Source organism: Pempheris klunzingeri, chromosome 21 (genome assembly GCF_042242105.1).
Source record: "Pempheris klunzingeri isolate RE-2024b chromosome 21, fPemKlu1.hap1, whole genome shotgun sequence".
Taxonomy (NCBI): Eukaryota; Metazoa; Chordata; class Actinopteri; order Acropomatiformes; family Pempheridae; genus Pempheris; species Pempheris klunzingeri.
This window is the reverse complement of record NC_092032.1, coordinates 1,156,099-1,174,110: the sequence shown is the minus strand read 5'-3', so window position 1 is coordinate 1,174,110 and position 18,012 is coordinate 1,156,099. Positions and strand designations below refer to the sequence as shown.

The 18,012-nt window shown below is 44.5% G+C and overlaps 1 protein-coding gene across 1 annotated transcript in view; it reads right to left on the bottom strand.

The window, feature by feature from the left end:
* The window catches only part of arhgef4 (Rho guanine nucleotide exchange factor (GEF) 4), a 53,208-nt gene extending 35,735 nt beyond the window's left edge, over positions 1-17,473 (bottom strand). The window contains exon 1 of the mRNA XM_070852755.1: positions 17,122-17,473. Coding sequence (XP_070708856.1) covers positions 17,122-17,386 — 265 coding nt within the window. The 5' untranslated portion in view covers positions 17,387-17,473. The remainder of the gene's footprint in view (positions 1-17,121) is intronic.
* Positions 17,474-18,012: the final 539 nt, after the last annotated feature.

Here is an 18,012-nt window from a genome sequence, read left to right as displayed (position 1 = left end):
CAATCAGAACAAAGTATTCAGCAAAGCAGTGTAATAATATAATGTAATTGTTTGAATTGGACTGGATGGAACTGTTAAAGACACTAGAATAGCTTTTCAGATTGTGAATTTTATGAAAGTCATGTTATAACACAGTCCACTTTGTGCTCGTTGTCAGTTCAGTCATTTTCTTTGTGTAACATTGAAATGCCCAGCCAATGAGGCGCTGGCTGTCTGCAGCATAAAGCAGCCTGTCGTGGATGACAGTAAACACTTTGAAACTGTTAAAAGGAAGGAAAATTATTCAAGACGCTCGTTAGTTCTGGAGGATGCAAACAATGTGTTTTGGAGCAAGGCATGGCAAATCAGGAAAAAGGTGGTAAGAGGGGTATGGAATCAGATTTGCTTCAAAAGCTTCAAGCAAAACTTATTAAAAGTCAATCAAAATAAATGGATTTGAGAGAGAAAAAAATGAACTCAAGCAAAAAATTATAACCTTCAAAATAAAAAATGTCTCTTGAAAACAAATAACTCAAATGTAGTTTTGCTCTCGCCCTCTCTCTCTTTTGGTTACGCTTCTGGCTTTTTCGTTTGCGCTGCCAGATTCTTTGTTTGAGTTTTGACACAAACCTATCGCGTGGGCGGGCTCTTTCAAGGGCGCGTTCCTATTGGCTGTTGAGTTTTTGAGCGACACGGCTGTGACCCGGAGGTTGTTCCCCTGTTTGCTTGAATTGACTCCTGGGGATCACTTTAATCTTGAAGCAGTTGCTTGTACGCCCCCCTATGCTTCCTCTTCATGCATGCCTTGCATGGCGAATGAAAGATTCTTTCTTTCGCTTGGTGATTAGAAAAAGTTCAAAAAACTGTATAGATCCCCAGGAGTCAATTCAAGCAAACAGGGGAACAACCTCCGGGAGGGGGTTTTGACCAAAGTCGTCAGGGAGACCTACATGGACAAAAGCGTGAACAGGTGGGTTGTAAAAGGGGTGGGTTGTTTTCAGAGAAGGAAAATGGGTTACGGTGGAAGCTGTGTGTCTGTTTAATGTGAGGATTATGTGTGCTGTTTTTATGTGAGTGGATGAGCAGAGCACGTGGCACATCAGAGTTCTAGACTTGGTGACAACACAGGCTGGGTTATCTGAGTGGAGCGGATTTCATCCACGCTCAGCTTAACCTCTCTGCTGGTCTAACAGTGTGTGTGTACCTCACATTCAGTGGGATTAACGGGCCAGAGAGGAGTAATTACAGCCAGTGAATGACATTATCTTAAAACACTGCAGGCTGAAGCAGGTCAGCTTGCCAAACACACAGACCATGATCTCTTCGACGGTTTAGAGCCGCACTGTCCTCCCTTTCTATTAGAAACCAATGAACATTAATGTCCAATTTTCGGAGGCTGTTTAGAGACTGAACAACATTTAGATACAGATCAGCTGGCTGTGATCAGTCCATACATCCTTGGCCTTCACAGCCAACTAAACTACATTCACTTCAGTCATCACAACACACGAATCAGCTCTCAGAGTAGTCTATTGTGTTGAAAAGTATTTTCTTGTTTATTATACAATATTATCCATCCATCCATTGTCTACACCACTCCTTCCTTCAGGGTCACGGGGGAGCCAATCCCAGCTGACTTTGGGTGAGAGGTGGGGCCACCCTGGACTGGTCAATCACAGAGCTGACACATAGAGACAAGACACTCAAACCTACGGGCAATTTAGGGTCACCACTTAACCTAAACCTGCATGTCTTTGGACTGTGGGAGGAAGCCGGACATGCAAACTCCACACAGAAAGGCTCAAACCACAAACCTAGAACCTGGAACCTTTTTGCTGTGAGGCAACAGAGCTAACCACCACCCCACCATGCTGCTCATAACCAATATTGTGTTAGATCTGCAGTCTACAGACCTGCCAGCAGTTTGTGTGTTTCAAATGTGACGCATGTGACTGCTAAAGAGAGATGTTTGAAGCTACAGTGTAGCGGTGGTTTAGCCTTCATGCAGTGAGAGAACAATGGCTTCATCTGCCACAAGAATAGATGACTGCCCACACATGGAGGGAAGATGCACACAAAGTAGCAGATATACATTGTACATGGATGTACTGGTATGCACAAGGAGAAGTTTCCTAATAGTAGTCTGCATTTTTCTTCTGGTCAGGGTTAAAGGGCCTCTGGGACACCATTAAAATCAGGGGAAACCAAACCAAAGTCCAGCATGAGACAATTCTGGCTTGAAATAGCACTTTAATGCTGTGGTCTCGTACAGGCACACGTCTTCACAAGGAACATGAGAGCAAAGGTCACTGTGCAACACGCACATGGAGGAGTGAGGCCTCAGCAAATGTGACTGATCCTCTCTGATGAGGACTTCCAGGCTCTGACCAAGTGAAGTGAGGAGGAATGACAGAGGAGGAGTGGGGATGATACAGCGAAGGGGGGGAGAGGGGCATGCTGCGTGCAAGGAAGTGCTGGGCTGAGCTCAGTTATTCCTCTGGCTCTGTGTTTACAGCCATACATGGGCAGTATATGAAAGGCAGCACGTATACAATACAAGGACACAAACACACTGACTGCCACTAAATGGAATGTAACACACTCACACATACACACACACACCTCCCCTCTGTGCAGGTCTGTGAAAACCTCAACATCCCCCCTTCTCCTGCTGCTGCCGCACACCTTCGCCTACATTATTATCAGAAAAATGGGGGAGGCTAGGAGGGAGTGGAGGAGTAAAAGAGGGGGGATGGGCGAATGAAGGACAAGAGAAGGAAGGAAAGGTAGACCAAAGCTCTTTTCAGGAATCTGTAACAGCACACATCACAAGTGCTGCTTTTGGGCTTTCAGACACACCGTAGTCTCTGTTGTTGTCACTGTATGCTCCATTCAAACAACACAGAACCCAACCAGCAGTCATAGAGCGCTCTCAGATCTCTCAAAGGCTTCAGCTGTGATGGATTTTACAACTTCTTTTGCTGATGAAACCTTCAACAATGACTATTGTGTCCACAAAGGACCCAGAGCCTGCTTCTTACTATTCCTGTTATTACATCTCTATTCACAGGCATTTTGCATTATTTGATAGTGACAGGAGAGACACAGATAAGAAATGGGGGAGGGGGGCCCATTATGTTAATGTGACTAACATGTTGATGGCACTCTGGTCACTTTTACATAAAACTCAAACAGCAGTCTTACTGGGCCAGACTTCTGAGTCTGAGCTGTATGCTGTCCACCAGAGAGACATGTCTCATCTTCTAACATCAGTGTAATAAATGTATTATTAATGTATCATCACTTTACAGTATGTGAGCAAATAGGAATTACATGAGAATTCCACCATCATGTACCGTCATCCCATATCTGCTGGACTTTCACCCTCCAATAACACTGAATGATGATTACCAAGCAGTGACGCAACAAAAACGTCTTCCATTCACCGCTGCTCTCTCCCCGATTAAATCTCACCGGTCTGAATGACAAAAAGCCATCACTTGGACAGAGAAATGAACAAACAAACCGAGGACCAGTTTCCCCAAAACTTAATTTTCAGTTTAATCCTTTATCATTGGATCATGGAAATAGTTGTTGGGCTTAATGTGCATTTGGACTGTTTTTCTCCAATTGATCTTCCTGAATTGGCTTCAATGATTTCCTCATCCAAACTGTCAGCTTCTCTCCTAGACCCCATCCCTACTGGGTTACTTAAGGAAGTGCTGCCCTTAATTAACACATCCTTACTGGATATGACGTACCTCAATCCTTTAAAGTAGCAATAATTAAACCTCTTCTGAAAAGCCAACTATAGACCTTTATCCAACCTTCCCTTTTTCTCCAAGATCCTTGAGAAAGCAGCAGCCAATCAGCTGTGTAATTTTATAAATTCCAATAGTCTATTTGAGGATTTTCAGTCAGGTTTTAGAGTGAACCATAGCACAGAGACAGCACTGGTGAAGGTTACAGATGACCTCCTTATTGCATCAGACAGAGGACTTCTCTCTGTACTGGTCTTGTTGGACCTGAGTGCTGCTTTTGACACCATTGACCATCACATCCTGTTACAGAGACTGGAACAGTTTATTGGTATAAAAGGAACTGCATTAAGCTGGTTTAAGTCCCATTGATCAGATCGATCTCAGTTTGTACATGTTAACAATGAGTCCTCCTACAGTTAGACATGGAGTTCCACAAGGTTTGGTGCTTGGACCGATATTATTTACCTTATATATACTTCCTCTGAGTAATATTATCAGGACAATTTCCACTGTTATGCAGATGATACCCAATTATACCTATCATGTACATAAAACGCAATTCCGGTGCTTGAATTTTGGGGGCGCTATGGAGCCATTTTGCCACGACTGATGCGTGTGCAAAATTTCACGAGTTTTCGAATATGTTTAGGCCCTCAAAATTGCAATTTATTACGGAGAAAAAGAAGAAAAAGAAGAAGAATTCCTTGCATTTCAATAGGGTCCTTGCACCGCTTGGTGCTCAGGCCCTAATAAAGCCAGATGAATCCAACCAGTTGACTAAACTTAAAGTCCTGGATGAGCAGCAATTTTCTGCTGCTAACTCAGATAAAACTGAAGTTATTCTGCTTAGAGACACCTTTTCTACCAACATAACTGCTCTGGATGACATTACTCTGGCCTCCAGCTCCACTGTGAGGAATCTGGGAGTCTTATTTGATCAGGATTTGTCTTTTAACTCCCACATTAAACAGATTTCCAGAACTGCCTTTTCCATCTACATAATATTGCTAAAATCAGGCCCATCTTGTCTATAGATGATGCAGAAACACATTTGTCACTTCTAGGTTGGACTATTGCAACTCATTATTATCAGGCTGCTTCAATAAGTCGTTAAACACTCTCCAGCTGGTCTGGCTTTTTACTGATATTAGTCGTGCTATTATTAGTCATATATTAACTACTGTCATGTTTCTCACTACTCATATAACTAACCATTAGTCATATTCATATTGTCAGTGCTATAGTTGCTGTTAGTATTTTGGTTGCTGTTTCTTTTATCTCTCTCTCTCTCTCTCTGTCCAACCTCCACCCAACATGGACCCCACTGTTGCCTAATATAATGACACATATGTGCTACAGTCTCACAGACAAATAAATATGACGAAATATACCGTTGGGTCCGTTTCATTTTAGTGTACATACAAGCACCAAGCTCAGGGCCTCAGTATGCTTCAACATGTGGGAAAAGCAACCGGGAAGTTCCCACCTTTCTTTCTCTTTGACTGGTCGATACAGAGGAGAGTTAAACACCAAAACCAAAAAGGTGGGAGGTGGGACTGACATTAGACAGACAGTCTAACAGAGCAAACAGCTCTTCTGTTTTCTTCCTTCCCACTGACCTTGACCTCCATCTCTCTCTTCAGTCTTTGTCTGGTGTGTCTTCATCCATCAGTCCACATACCATCACACCATGTGGTCTGCTTCCAACATGAAGGACATTATGTTTCCGTGACCACAGCTGATGGGTGTATTCATATTTGTGTTACTGTGATATCAGATGGCAGACCAGAGGGAGCCGCAGGTTTGAGAGCAGCTATCATTTTGAGATCTAATGGCCCATGGACATGTTTTCCTGAAACACAAGATGCTGCGTTTCAGGAGCTTTTCACCTAGAAATAAATACATTTAGATAAAGTACAATACTATAAAGAATCTAAATCCCTATTTGTTTGTATTTTCTGAACTGACATCAGCACTTTAAAGAGCTTCTCCAGTGATTCAGTATTTTACTGCCATAATGTCTGGAGAACAAGAGACAGATTAAAAGAAGTGTAATTAAAAGTCAGAGCAGCAGATGCTGAGATACCCTGACTTTTTGTCCCTAGTGAAACCCTGAAAGCTATGTTTCCCATGATGCACTTTGTTAGTGTGTTTTGTTAGACCCTCCCTGCCTGATAAATGCCTACGTCTTTCAAACGCCACACTTCCACTCTGTAACACCGCTGTCCTGTTAGAAATGTGCAATCTTCAATGACATCATCAGTGTGGACGCGACACAAGTGTTTTCACAGCAGGAGGAGGAAGCTCGTTGTGACGAGTAAGAAGATCTTCACCTGTGCAAGAGGTAGAGTTTGGTCCACATTTGTAAACAAAAGATTCTAAACCAGGTTTACCTGCCACAGTAAGAACCAACCAATCAGACATCACTCACTCACTCCTTAGAAATGTCAGTGATTCCTGACTCATTCAACACGGGTCAGCACCTTAAGGTGTGATCGTCTTGCCTCTGACAGGCCCAGGCTCTTATCTTACATACCATGCATTCTCAAAGTCCGTCTCCTGCTTTTAGCCAGGACACTAGAGACAAATGTCTGGGAGAAGAGTCCACAGCTCCAGTGCACGGTCAAACAATTCATAAATATTAACAATAACAGGGTCAAAAAAACAATGGCATCTTTAATCTAACGAGTCACATTCTCAAATAATCCACTTTGAACTGAGAAATTTCACTCCACTGTAAACACATTCATTTACAAAGTCATCACTTGGACCAAAATTGAAAATAACCTCCTGTCATCCTGCTTCTGTACATTTCTAGACCATCTTAGGGGGATGACACTCTAAATGGTAAAGGCGACAGTATGCTTTAAACATGGAGCTTGTGAGATCACCCTATGCCCCATATCTTTCTGACATTGGCTCCATCTGTGCAGCGGTCTGAGGCAGGATCTGATTACAGACTGGCGGGCCTAAGCAGCAACTAAACTATGATAAGAAAAGAACAGCCTTCCCCATGAGTTTGCAAAGGAGGTAAAAAAGATTGAGCAGGGACAAGGAGAGCACATTACTGAAAACTTGAGAAGGAATGGAACCGAAGGTGCCCTTGTGGCTGGCAGAAAGAAAAAACATTCAATAGCTGAGAGTGATACTGACATCCAGTTCATGGTCTATCGACACCACTGTAGAAGGAGCAGACATCAGGACTGAAGCAGGGTCTGGAGGCTCAGGCGACTCAGAACAAGAAAGACACACAGGCTGGGTAAATTCTGACTAGAGGGAATATGTAAAGGCAGATAGACAGACTGAAGGGAAACATAGATGACAGACCAGATGCACCGTAGGATATTATTGTGTCTCTGCATTCATGAAGGAGGCAGGAGGTAATGGGAGCCAAGAACAGCCAGAAGTTGACTTTTGACAAACACAGAGGATGAGACTGAATTAAGGCAGCAGAAGTGCAGAAGATTCACCTGATGGCAATGGAGGAGACAGTGAATATCACAGAGAAACAATAATTAGCTAAGACAGCATTTCAAATTCATTTGAATTCATCAAACCACTCTTCAACATGGAGTGAGTGCACTGAGGGTAGTGCAGTGAAAGATACTGCAGAGAAGACAGTCAGTATGTATACCATATATTAGGTAAGTAACGAGTTTTGCAATATTGTGCAATATAACTGCACTGCTGTCATGGCACTGTAAAATCTACGGTGGTATGGTGTATTACATGCCAATGCACATGCAGAACAGAAATTCGACAGCGCAGGTTTCAGCCGGAGAATGTAGTCAGTGCACCGGTCGGCAGAGTTTCAGCAAAAATGGGCAACGATAAGTGTCAAACTGTGTGCACATACTGTTCAGCCGTGTGTTTGTGGAAACACTTCAGACATGGACAGTAATTTATGATGGCATCACCTGAATGTGTTGAAAAGCAGAATGAAAACAGACTGAATACGAGTCCTCCTGCCTGCAGCCTTCAGACAGCCTCTCACTGCAGATTCACACTGGGCCAAAGTAATAACTAGAGAATACACGACTTAAGAATGTGGTGAAAATGCTGGAGTTGAGCTGAAATGCGCCGTCATGTGTGCATTTCAGTCAGTCTGCTGTGCCTGCCGTGTGAAAACAAGCACAGGCTGCAGATGTGGCTAAAGAACAGACATCCATAGAGAAGTTCGGTCTGGTTTTATACCACAGCAGCTGCAGATTAATTCCACTCCCGACCTGACCCACTAACGCTGTGCAAAAGACCGCATGAATAAATCCCTGTTTCTGTTATCTTCACCTCCACCTTGACCATTTAGTCTTTGAAGATTTTTTAACAACTTAATTGAAACAGTTAGACTATACAACAAGTTTTAGACACCTTGTGTATACAGCTTTGAGTTACAAACATGCCAGAGGACCAGAGGTTGTAAAAATGAAAAGTTAAATAACATTGTATGAGGCTTACAGTGGTTACAGGTGTAGATAAGGTTAGGGTTAGGGTTAGGGTTAAGGTTAAGGTTAAGGGTAGCAGAGATCACTTGGTGAAGACCTGCACTCTACCAAGTGGACTTTTCTATGTTAAATATGGATCATGGAATTTTTATTGTGGTAATATACCGTGAGTTTTTGGTCTCGTTACATTGTTGAGAAGAAGTGCTCTCTGCGGGAAAGGTTGACATGCAAAAGCATTACCATCATCCTGTGGAGCACCAGTGTGGCAAGACTATGATCTGTCACAGGAAACTGCTGGTCATTAACATGCCCTGTTAGGACACAGGGACGACATTAATTGGAAGTTAATTGACACCCAATTTACGACGGGCCTGGAGTCAAAGTAGTCTAATGATCCCGCAATCCCAGGATGTGGAAGGGAATAAAACAAATGAGTCTGTCATGCAGAACTGAATATATACTGACATAACCTACTCAGTTAAAATATATTCAAAGAATAAAGAGCTCATCTAATGATCTGATAAGTGATTAAAGGTAAAAGCCAGGCATTCGGACTGTCTGACTGTGAAGAAACGTGGTCCAGTCGACTGCAGCGTCTGTGCCCAAAGAGCCGTGTGATCTGAAGTAATGCAGTGGCAGCTATAGACATGTGTCAACCTGTTATTTAATTGTCAGCCTCCCTCCATTTTGCCAAACATCCCTGATCCTGTCTGTGCAGTCTCTCCGTGTGCCTGTCAATCACCCCCTGTGTGAGCAGCCAGCATGTAGACAGCCGTACCGTCAGACCTGCTCGCCCTGCTCTGCCCTTCCCAGCAGTGATGGGCGAAGTGGCAATGAGGCGAGAGAGTCGCAGAAAGACAAAATGAGAGAGTTTCAGCCCCAGTACTTCTTAGCCATGGGGTGGGGGGAGGTCGGCATGCCTTGCCATCAGAGGAAATCTATTTAAAGGAGAAAGACTTCTCACTATCTGTCTGCCAATGAAAGACTAGAGACAGGGAGGCAATCGTTTCTTTCTACTCTCCTCTTGCTCCAACAAAGACAAAAAGAAATAATTTTAGCTTCCTGTGTAGTCGAGGTGCTGCCAAGCCAGCCCGAGGGAGCCGGCTGATCGCACATTGTTTGTTAAATGAAGCGTTTTAATGCTGCGTTAGAAATATGGAGGCCTCTTAGTAAAAGGTGCACTGAGGAGAACTTAAGGTCATAAATAGGACAAAAGAAAATTCATTGAATGAAAAAGCAGCGTTAGACAAAGACAGCCTTGTCGTGAGCCATGGTCTCCATGTGTGAACTGGACAACATACCACTTACTACACAGGAGATGCCAACAGAGGTGGAGGAAGTGAGGAACATTACTATACTGAATGTAATGACATCAGACAAAATACTGCACCGCATTTCTAGTTTTTGCATTAATATAAATGGCTGTGATGATTTCCACCTCACAACCATTACCAACGCTGCAGGCCACTTTTAGAATGACTTACACAACAAAACACACAACACTGTGCTCAAGAGGGAAAACTGTGAGAAAGACACATGAGAGAGAGACACAGTCACAGGAGAGAGAGACAGAAACACATGAGAAGGGTTTCAGGTTCACATAGTTCACAAAGATGAGAATACACTCTGCACTCCACATCTGGCTCTCTTATGTACTCACAACAACAAGACTGAGAGTCTGCTGCCAAGCCAACAGCTCTGTTAGAGTAGGAACAGCTCTACTACAACATCGGCTCACCACGTGTTAGCATGGTAGCAATAGCTGATTAGCACTAAACACAAAGTACAGCTGAGGCCAGTGGGATTAGTGTCATCAGATCTGCAAGTATTTGGTACTACTAGAAGGCCACTTGAATTAACACAAGTTGAAAGGACATTATGGAATTTATGCCCAGTGAAAGAACTGTTTTTCTTATTTTGACATGTCTGTGAAGATTCTAGTCCTCCAAATGAAACCAGAGAAATGTTCTCTGATGTTGCACCACTATTTGCACCAAGTCTCACAAGTCACTGTTGAAAAATGTATGAGTTATGTTCCAGCTTTGGTATGTTTGGGGTCTGGCTGTCATGGAACCGGTTCTGACTCTTGGCTGGAACTGTGAATCGTGTGTTCGAATGAGAAGCTGTCTCCTGTGTTAAAGCCTGACGTTCTGCTGACCCACCCACCCCGACCTCCTCCTTCTGAGGACGCTCTAGATTCTAGATTCTGACTGATGCTGTCGTTTTCTTTGGGGGGAGGGTTCCCTAAAACTAGAATTACTGTCGATTTCGTGAAGACAATCTTACACAAGTTAGATGTAATTTATCCAGAAATGAAGAGGCTTTCCTGTGGGGGGGGGGCGCTGCAGCACTTCAGCATACCCACGCTCATAATGGAAACCTTTTCAGCCATTTTAAAATGAATAGCAAACCAAGGCTGGAGCTGATTATGGGGAGGATGTTGATGCGCTGACTGCACCAGCTCACTACTGGTTAATGTCAAACAATTGGCCATCTGTTATTACTATGAACATTATTATATGATGACTGAAATGACTCCAGCTTTGTCACATCACAAACTTAGAAGGGGACCAGGGGAAGTAAACATAATGAACATAACGGATGGCAGTTCCACCCTTGTGATGAAATAATCCACTTTCGACAAATTCTCCATAAGTTTGATGAGGAAAAACAAACACCAACATTTATTTACTGTTTAATCAATCATCACTGAAAGAACGAGCACTGGAGATTATTGATCTGTGGCAAAACCTCTTACTTTGGTTGCTACATGACATCATGAGCCCCTGAACAACAACCATCACAGCAGTCCATCTCACAGTGCTCCTCTGACATGATGTAATGGGCTGTTTGGAGACTATAATGCCATTAAGCAGAGTTAATAGCTCCCAGCACTTCAGACCGTCCTTCTGTTTTGACACTTGGGTTCACTGCAGGGATGACTTCAACTCTACATTACACTGACCATCGTCAGACAGTGGAAGAAAATCGTTGCACACAGTGGATTCAGAAGATAACTCTCTGTATTAGTGTTCAGTTATATTAGCAAATTTAAATCCAGTATTCAATCAGCTTTTTTCCCGTCCTTTATCAGATCTGATCTGGTTGAGTTTTAATGGTTATAAATAAAACTTTGAAATAAAAAGTTAGAAATCGCTAATAACTAAAAACTCTACGAATCATCTTTGGTTGGCCGAAGATGCAGAAACCGTTTTGAATCAAAGTGTTCTTCAAATGTAGCTGACACTTAAACAGCTGTGGTCTACTGACGTTTTTCCCTTTTTCTCAAGCTACTTGATCCAAACACTGGAGATCCTGATTCACAACAATTAAGATGATTCGCTTCAATCGCTGATATGATTTGAATAAAGGTTTAACTTGGAGAGGATACGATTAGCTGGTGGTTTCGTACAGTCCACTTGGGGTTGCACAGTGAAGTTTGTTTCCCTAACAGATGACATGTGGCTGAAAACAGAAGAGGTTTGTCGTGATGCTGCGGTGCTGATGATAACTATTACTGATACTATATTCAAAATGAAATATTGAAATCATGTTTATGATGCACATGTGATAATATTGTATAAATAGCATACGGTATAATATATAAATACAAATAATCCATTTCCATTTCATTTGGTTTGGTCACACACACACACCTAACCTAACACAGTGCTACAGTAACTAGCTAGCTACTACCACAGTGTGTAGATATAAAATGTTACTGACATGCAAAATCATCTCAGAGGGACGGACAGACCAGCGTGACGCACTCTCCCCAAACCCCCAACATGTTAGCTCGTCAGTAACCACCAGCCTGGTCAGCCACTCTCACCTCCATCATCCTGAAGGTTGTTTGGGTGTAAGCTGCCCTGAATGGGAAGTGTTCCATTAAGGTCTAGGTTGTGTTGTCAAAGCTCAGTTGCCATGGTGATGGACTTATTTCTGCCTCCTGGTTATTTGTCAGACAGACTTTTTTTTTTTTTCCAAAATTTTTCTATAGATATCGTGATAGTATGGCTGTTGTGAATTCTGTTCACCATGATAATCGTGTAAGTCTGATATTGTGATAGCCCAATTACTGACAGCAGCTTACAGAGAGCACACTAACCAGACAACCTTTATAGAATTAAAGTCAATTAGCTGAAGCTGACAGTTACAGTGGTCAGTTTAACCAGCCAAAGCCACCTGCTGAAAATGAAAACCCGGCTAAAAAACAAGTGCTAGGCTTGTTATGAAAGGAGCAAGCAGAGATAAAAGATTCACTGAGGAATCTGCTAACTTCATCGTCACAGAATAGAGTACAAGGCTGCAGGGAAACGATCCGACAGTAGCAGGCAGAGCCAGTTTCAGGATTTATTGTCAGGAAAAGAAAATACAAAAAAGTCCGAGCAGTCCAAACAGAATGGAGAAGAACAGAGTAGCAGGAATGGGGCAGGGAGAAGGGCAGGCAGGCTGGTATAGATAGGGGTCAGGTCCAGGCCCCCGCCACAGTGTAGCAGTGCAGCAGGTCTGGGAGCGAGGTGACTGGACAGAGGCACAGACAGGCACAATGTGACTGTCTTCCTAACACTGGCAAACAGACCCAGAGTTTAACCAAACTAGTCTGGGTTGCGTATTTTATTTTTTGTTGCTTTAAATTATTCTTATTAAATCCATGTTCTGATTCTTGTCATGTGATTTGAGTACAAACACTGATTTTCCATCTTCCATACAAAACCTGACTATTGTGTGTTTTACGTGTTAGTTGGACGGCTGCAGGTGGATGTACTTGTCACCCAGCTTGGCTATGTGCCGCTGAGTTGATAGTGGAAACCACATTTGGTGATGGTCTACCAGTGCTGACGTGGATCAGATGGGAAAGTTGTAAACAAATGTATAAAAAACTAAAGTAAATCATCGCAGTAATTCAGGTCTTTGTTTCCCCTGTCTCCATCCCAACAAAGTAACTCCAGTAGAGGTAGAGCACGAAGACGCCTCAGGCTGAATAGCTGTTCCACAGCGACCTATTTCCCAGAGTGCCCCGTGCCTCCCACTTTTAGTGATGGATGCTTTCAGACATCCCTCCCTCCTCCCCTCACTGTTTCTTGCCCCACAGATGAGGACAGTTGGCAGTGTGTACATGTGTACGTGTGTGTGTGTGTGTGTGTGTGTTTGGGTGGCACAGTGCGCTGCACAGTTGCCAGCTGGCCTTGCTTTAACTCACAGGCCCACACAGAGGCAAACATTAACACAAGCTTTCATGTTTCCACACATGACCTCAGTGGCATCATTTAGAGGAGTCGTATTGTTATTGGGTGCACAGGACGTGCTCTGGCGATGGTGGTCTGGGTTCAGGCATGACAAAGCCCTGTAGGGGACGGGACGCACCATTGCATGAGGGAGCAGGACTGAAATCTACTTAGACGGCCAAAATATGTGGGCAGAGAAGAAATCTTAAAACTATAGCAGACCAAATGATATTTCAGCTAACAGTACTTCCAACAGATACGTCTGCCCCTGTTGTGTTTCAACAGGACAGTGCCCCCGTGCCTCTGAAGGTGAACAATCACTAATGCTGTGACTGGAAACAATGGAAGGGGAGGGAGAGGGGGTGGGGGAGGCTCATTATCGACCTTTAAAGAAACTATTACAAGACAACACTACCAGATTACTGGCAGAAAACCTTCAGTGTTTTTCCATGTGATCCCACTTACTGACGAATCACACGGAGCAGTTACTGCACAGTTCTGCAGACCAAATAATAAATCTTTATCTTTTGAAGTCCTGTTTTCCCTGGTAGACATTCATTTCATTCCTCGTCTAAAATCATTATGAAGACACTTTCAGTTCCCTTCACAGTGAGCATCACATCTGGTTACACTTTGTCTTCCATTATTACGGTGTGTGACCTCAGCAGAAAGCATCACTACATTTGAAAAGTCTGCCGGGGGTGTGTTCATGGTTCAGATGCTGTGCAGATCTGCATTCAGGCGCTGTTGCAAACTCTTAACACAAAAGTAACCAGCAGAACAAGCTTTGGTCATGTCTTGCTTCAGAAGAGCCAGAAACGTTCGATTGATCAGTCCATTTCCCTGCAGAGGCTAAATACATTTTTGGACCACTTCTGACATGAACTTCCAAAGTCTGACAGAATAATTCAAACCTCTGACTTACTGCACGCCATGCTGACCTCTGACAGCATCGCGTTAGCTGCTTTGCATCGTACAGTTTTATATAACCCCGCTGTGCCGAATGAGCGCCAGTGACAGTGGGACCTTCCTCTTGTTCGAGGGCTTGGAGATGATGTCAGTGGACTCAACAATTGCAGCAGCTACCTTTTACATGTGGGACCCTGAGGTGGGGGTGGCAGAAGAGACCTTCTGTTCATAATTTAGCAACTCCTTCATGTTCCCAGAGAATCAATACAGCTTATACATGAGTTGGTGCCTATGTGATTTCAACATGGGACATCTGAAAGGCTAAAGGGTACATTTCATTAGTCCACGGATGGTAAAGAACATGCTCTTATTTCTGCAACTCAGTAGGGTGTGTGTGTGTGTGTGTGTGTGTGTGTGTGTGTGTGTGTGTGTGTGTTCCTATCTGTCACAGGGGCTCAGTGTTGTGTAGGAGATAGACGTCCTCCTGTCATTTTGCCAGCATTAAATGGAGGGACTTCTCCTTTTGCCCCGGCTCCCTCCAATCGTAAAAAAGAAAAAAACAGTCCTTCAAACTGAATCAGAATCAGATTAAAGGCCCCTCCGCTCTCCCTCCTACATGTCGAGGACAAGAACAACAACTAAAACAGAGCTTTAGGTCCATGTATTCTGACCAACAAGTCTTCAAAACGAACTGAAAAATAAAACACCTGATATCACCAGGGTCTTCCAAAACCATCCATATGACGCATCTTTCAAGCTAGTTTGTTTCAAGCATGCTGAGGTACTACGTCGTTAGTTTAAAGACGCCAACAGTCTTCAGTGACAGGATGTGAGCAGTGGTGTTAACCCTGCCTCCTGCCTCTGGGGTTTGATGGTGCTGTGTAACACCCCGTCGCCATCCTCATGGCCACAGAAATGTTTGACCCTCATGTTACTGTCTGGAGGACACTCTCCGTCTTGGCCTGATAAGCACTGGGACAGAACTGGTGATTTGGACGACTCTTACTTCAGGCAGTAGGTGAGGTTACGTATAGTTGATATATAGGTTTGCATATAGGTTGGTGCACAGCTTTCCAAGGTGCTGAGAGCAGATAAAGGGGCTCAGTGTGTTTGTCACGTGCTAACATCTGTGTTTGTGAGCATGTATGGGAGAGAAATGGAGAACAAACGAGAAAGAGGAGGTCAAGGATACATCCATCTCTACGCTCCATACGCTCTGTGAAAACACACGTCTCTTTACATGTCCTGTAGTCTTGTGTGCCAGTACAACAGCATGCAGCACATATGCTCGTTCGTCCACCTCCGACTGAGCAACAAACACTCACTAATGTTCCAATGGGAATATTCAGTGCTGTATCCGACCCTCCTCCCACTCCACTGTACATCTTCACCCCTCCTCCCCCTCCTCTCTCAAATGTTCACACTCCATCCTTTGCAAGTTATAAACCATAGCTAATCACACACACACACTAGGAGTCATGCTAAAGCTAAAGTGATGCTGTTTCAGCGAGGCGGATCCTGGCTAAGTGCCACTGTGTTGTGAGCTAATATGTCTCCCTCACTGCTGTGTTTCACAGCTGTACCAGGTCCTGCTCTGGTGGCCACTTTCTCTCCTATTCTTCCTTCCTTCGCCAGAGACGTGCAGTAAATGCAGTCCCACGACAACAGGAGAAAACAGGCTGTCAGGTCAGGTAGGTGAGTGGAAACAGAGCCATTATGAGATCCAAAGCGTGCAACAGAGAGGCACCATTAGAAGACGATACAGCATTAGCAGGCCTGCAGCCAGTGCCCACCAGGACACGCTGCTCGTGATGACACTGAAACTTCACCACAGCCAAACGTATTTCATTTGGAAATATCTACTGACCGGCGGGCTCAGCATCATTCATCATTCATCATTCATCATTCGAGTCTTTTATCAAGCACAACGCTCAGACACTTGCTGTTCATGTTTTGTGGAACAGAAGAATGAGCTGTTTCATACCTGTGTAAACCATATACAGCCTTTACATCTTTGAGTTTTGGGCTTTTGGTCGAATAAAACAATCAGTTTGATGATGTCATTCTTGCCCTGGGACATTTTATGAACATTCATTCAAACGATTCAAACATCGACACTGAATCAAATGAATATCGATAGAATCAATACTGAAAATAATTGTTCCACATTTTTGCTCGTTTAAACTTTTATTTTAGGTTTAAGTCCTGTGACAGTTATTGGTGTACAGACGTTCCATGTTGGAAGAGATCTGCTTAATTGTTAATGCTCAATGTTAATATTTGTCAATGCAACATGCCAAACAGGTATGATATGGTTCAGACACTGACCATGTAATCACAGTGCTGCTGCTCTCAGTCTGCCTGTGGATTGTGTTGCCATATAACTCATGTGTGCAGCAGATAAGCACACACAGACTGTGATCAGTAAAGAAACTGCTCCCTGAACGCTAACGCTCTCTGTATTTTGGGCTCTTTCTGCATTGCTAGAAAGCTAAACAGCCGGCCCACCCAAACACATCAACACAGCACCTACCCTGTCAGCGGGTGTCAGCTGAGCTGACATGACGCACACACGCGTGCCCACACACACACACACACACACACACACACACACACACACACACACACACTGCGCTTGTCATCCAGCCCTGAATAACACACTAACCTCATGGCAGTGTGTCAGTCTGCTGGTGTGCACGTGTGCTCTCATCCAGCGTAGTGTGTGCATCCATGTGCATGAAAAAGGACACTTCATGTTGGTGATGGGGGGGGGGACCTGCATCGTGTGTGCACAACACTTACCTGTGGTGGAGTGCAGACTCTCCAAGCTCCAATAGCGAGACAGGACCCCCCTCAGAGTGCCGCCCAAGCTTCCTGCTCCTCTGCCTCCACCCATACATCCACCCACCCCGACCCCTCCGTCCACCATGCTGTCCACCACTCCGCCCGTCGGGCTCCCTCCGTCCGAGTCAGACCCTGGTGACAGCCCCGAGCTGCCACTGCCGCTGCTGCCACAGCTGCCCCCGGGCAGGGGCACACCCCCCTCTGAGCCCTGCTGGGTCCGCATCCCGATTTAAATGCACGACAACACGGGGGCAAATGGGCTGTGAAGAAGTGAGTGGAAATGAAAAGAAGGCAAGGCGGCCGAGCAGGTGGTTTATTCCCCCAGCAGGGAGAGAGCACAGAGGAGCAGGGGAGGAGGTGTCCTCCCGCCTGATATCTGCTGCACTATTCGCTGAGGTAAGCTTCAGCTGTCAACTTGCTGCTTCCTCCTCCCATGTACTGAACAGGAGAGCTGTAGCAACGCTCCTCCTCTCCTCCCTTCACCTCTCTGCTCTGGATCGCTTCTCATCCAGTGACTGCCTCCTCTCTCTCCTCTCTCTCCTCTCTCTCTCTCCTCTCTCTCTCCTCTCCTCTCTCTCTCCTCTCTCTCTTCTCTCTCTCCTCTCTCTCTCCTCTCTCTCCTCTCTCTCTCTCCTCTTTCCTCTCTCTCTCTCCTCTCTCTCTGGGTCTCTCTGCCCATTTGCACACTGCTTCATTTCCTCACATTAACTCACACAGACCATCTCTCTCTCTCTCTTTCTCTTTCTTTCTCTCTCTCTCTCTCTCTCTCTCTCCAGGCTGACATCAGTAGGGGTCCGGCAGGGGGGTTTCTGAAGCCCAACCTTGTCATTTGCCTGCAAGCGACAGTAC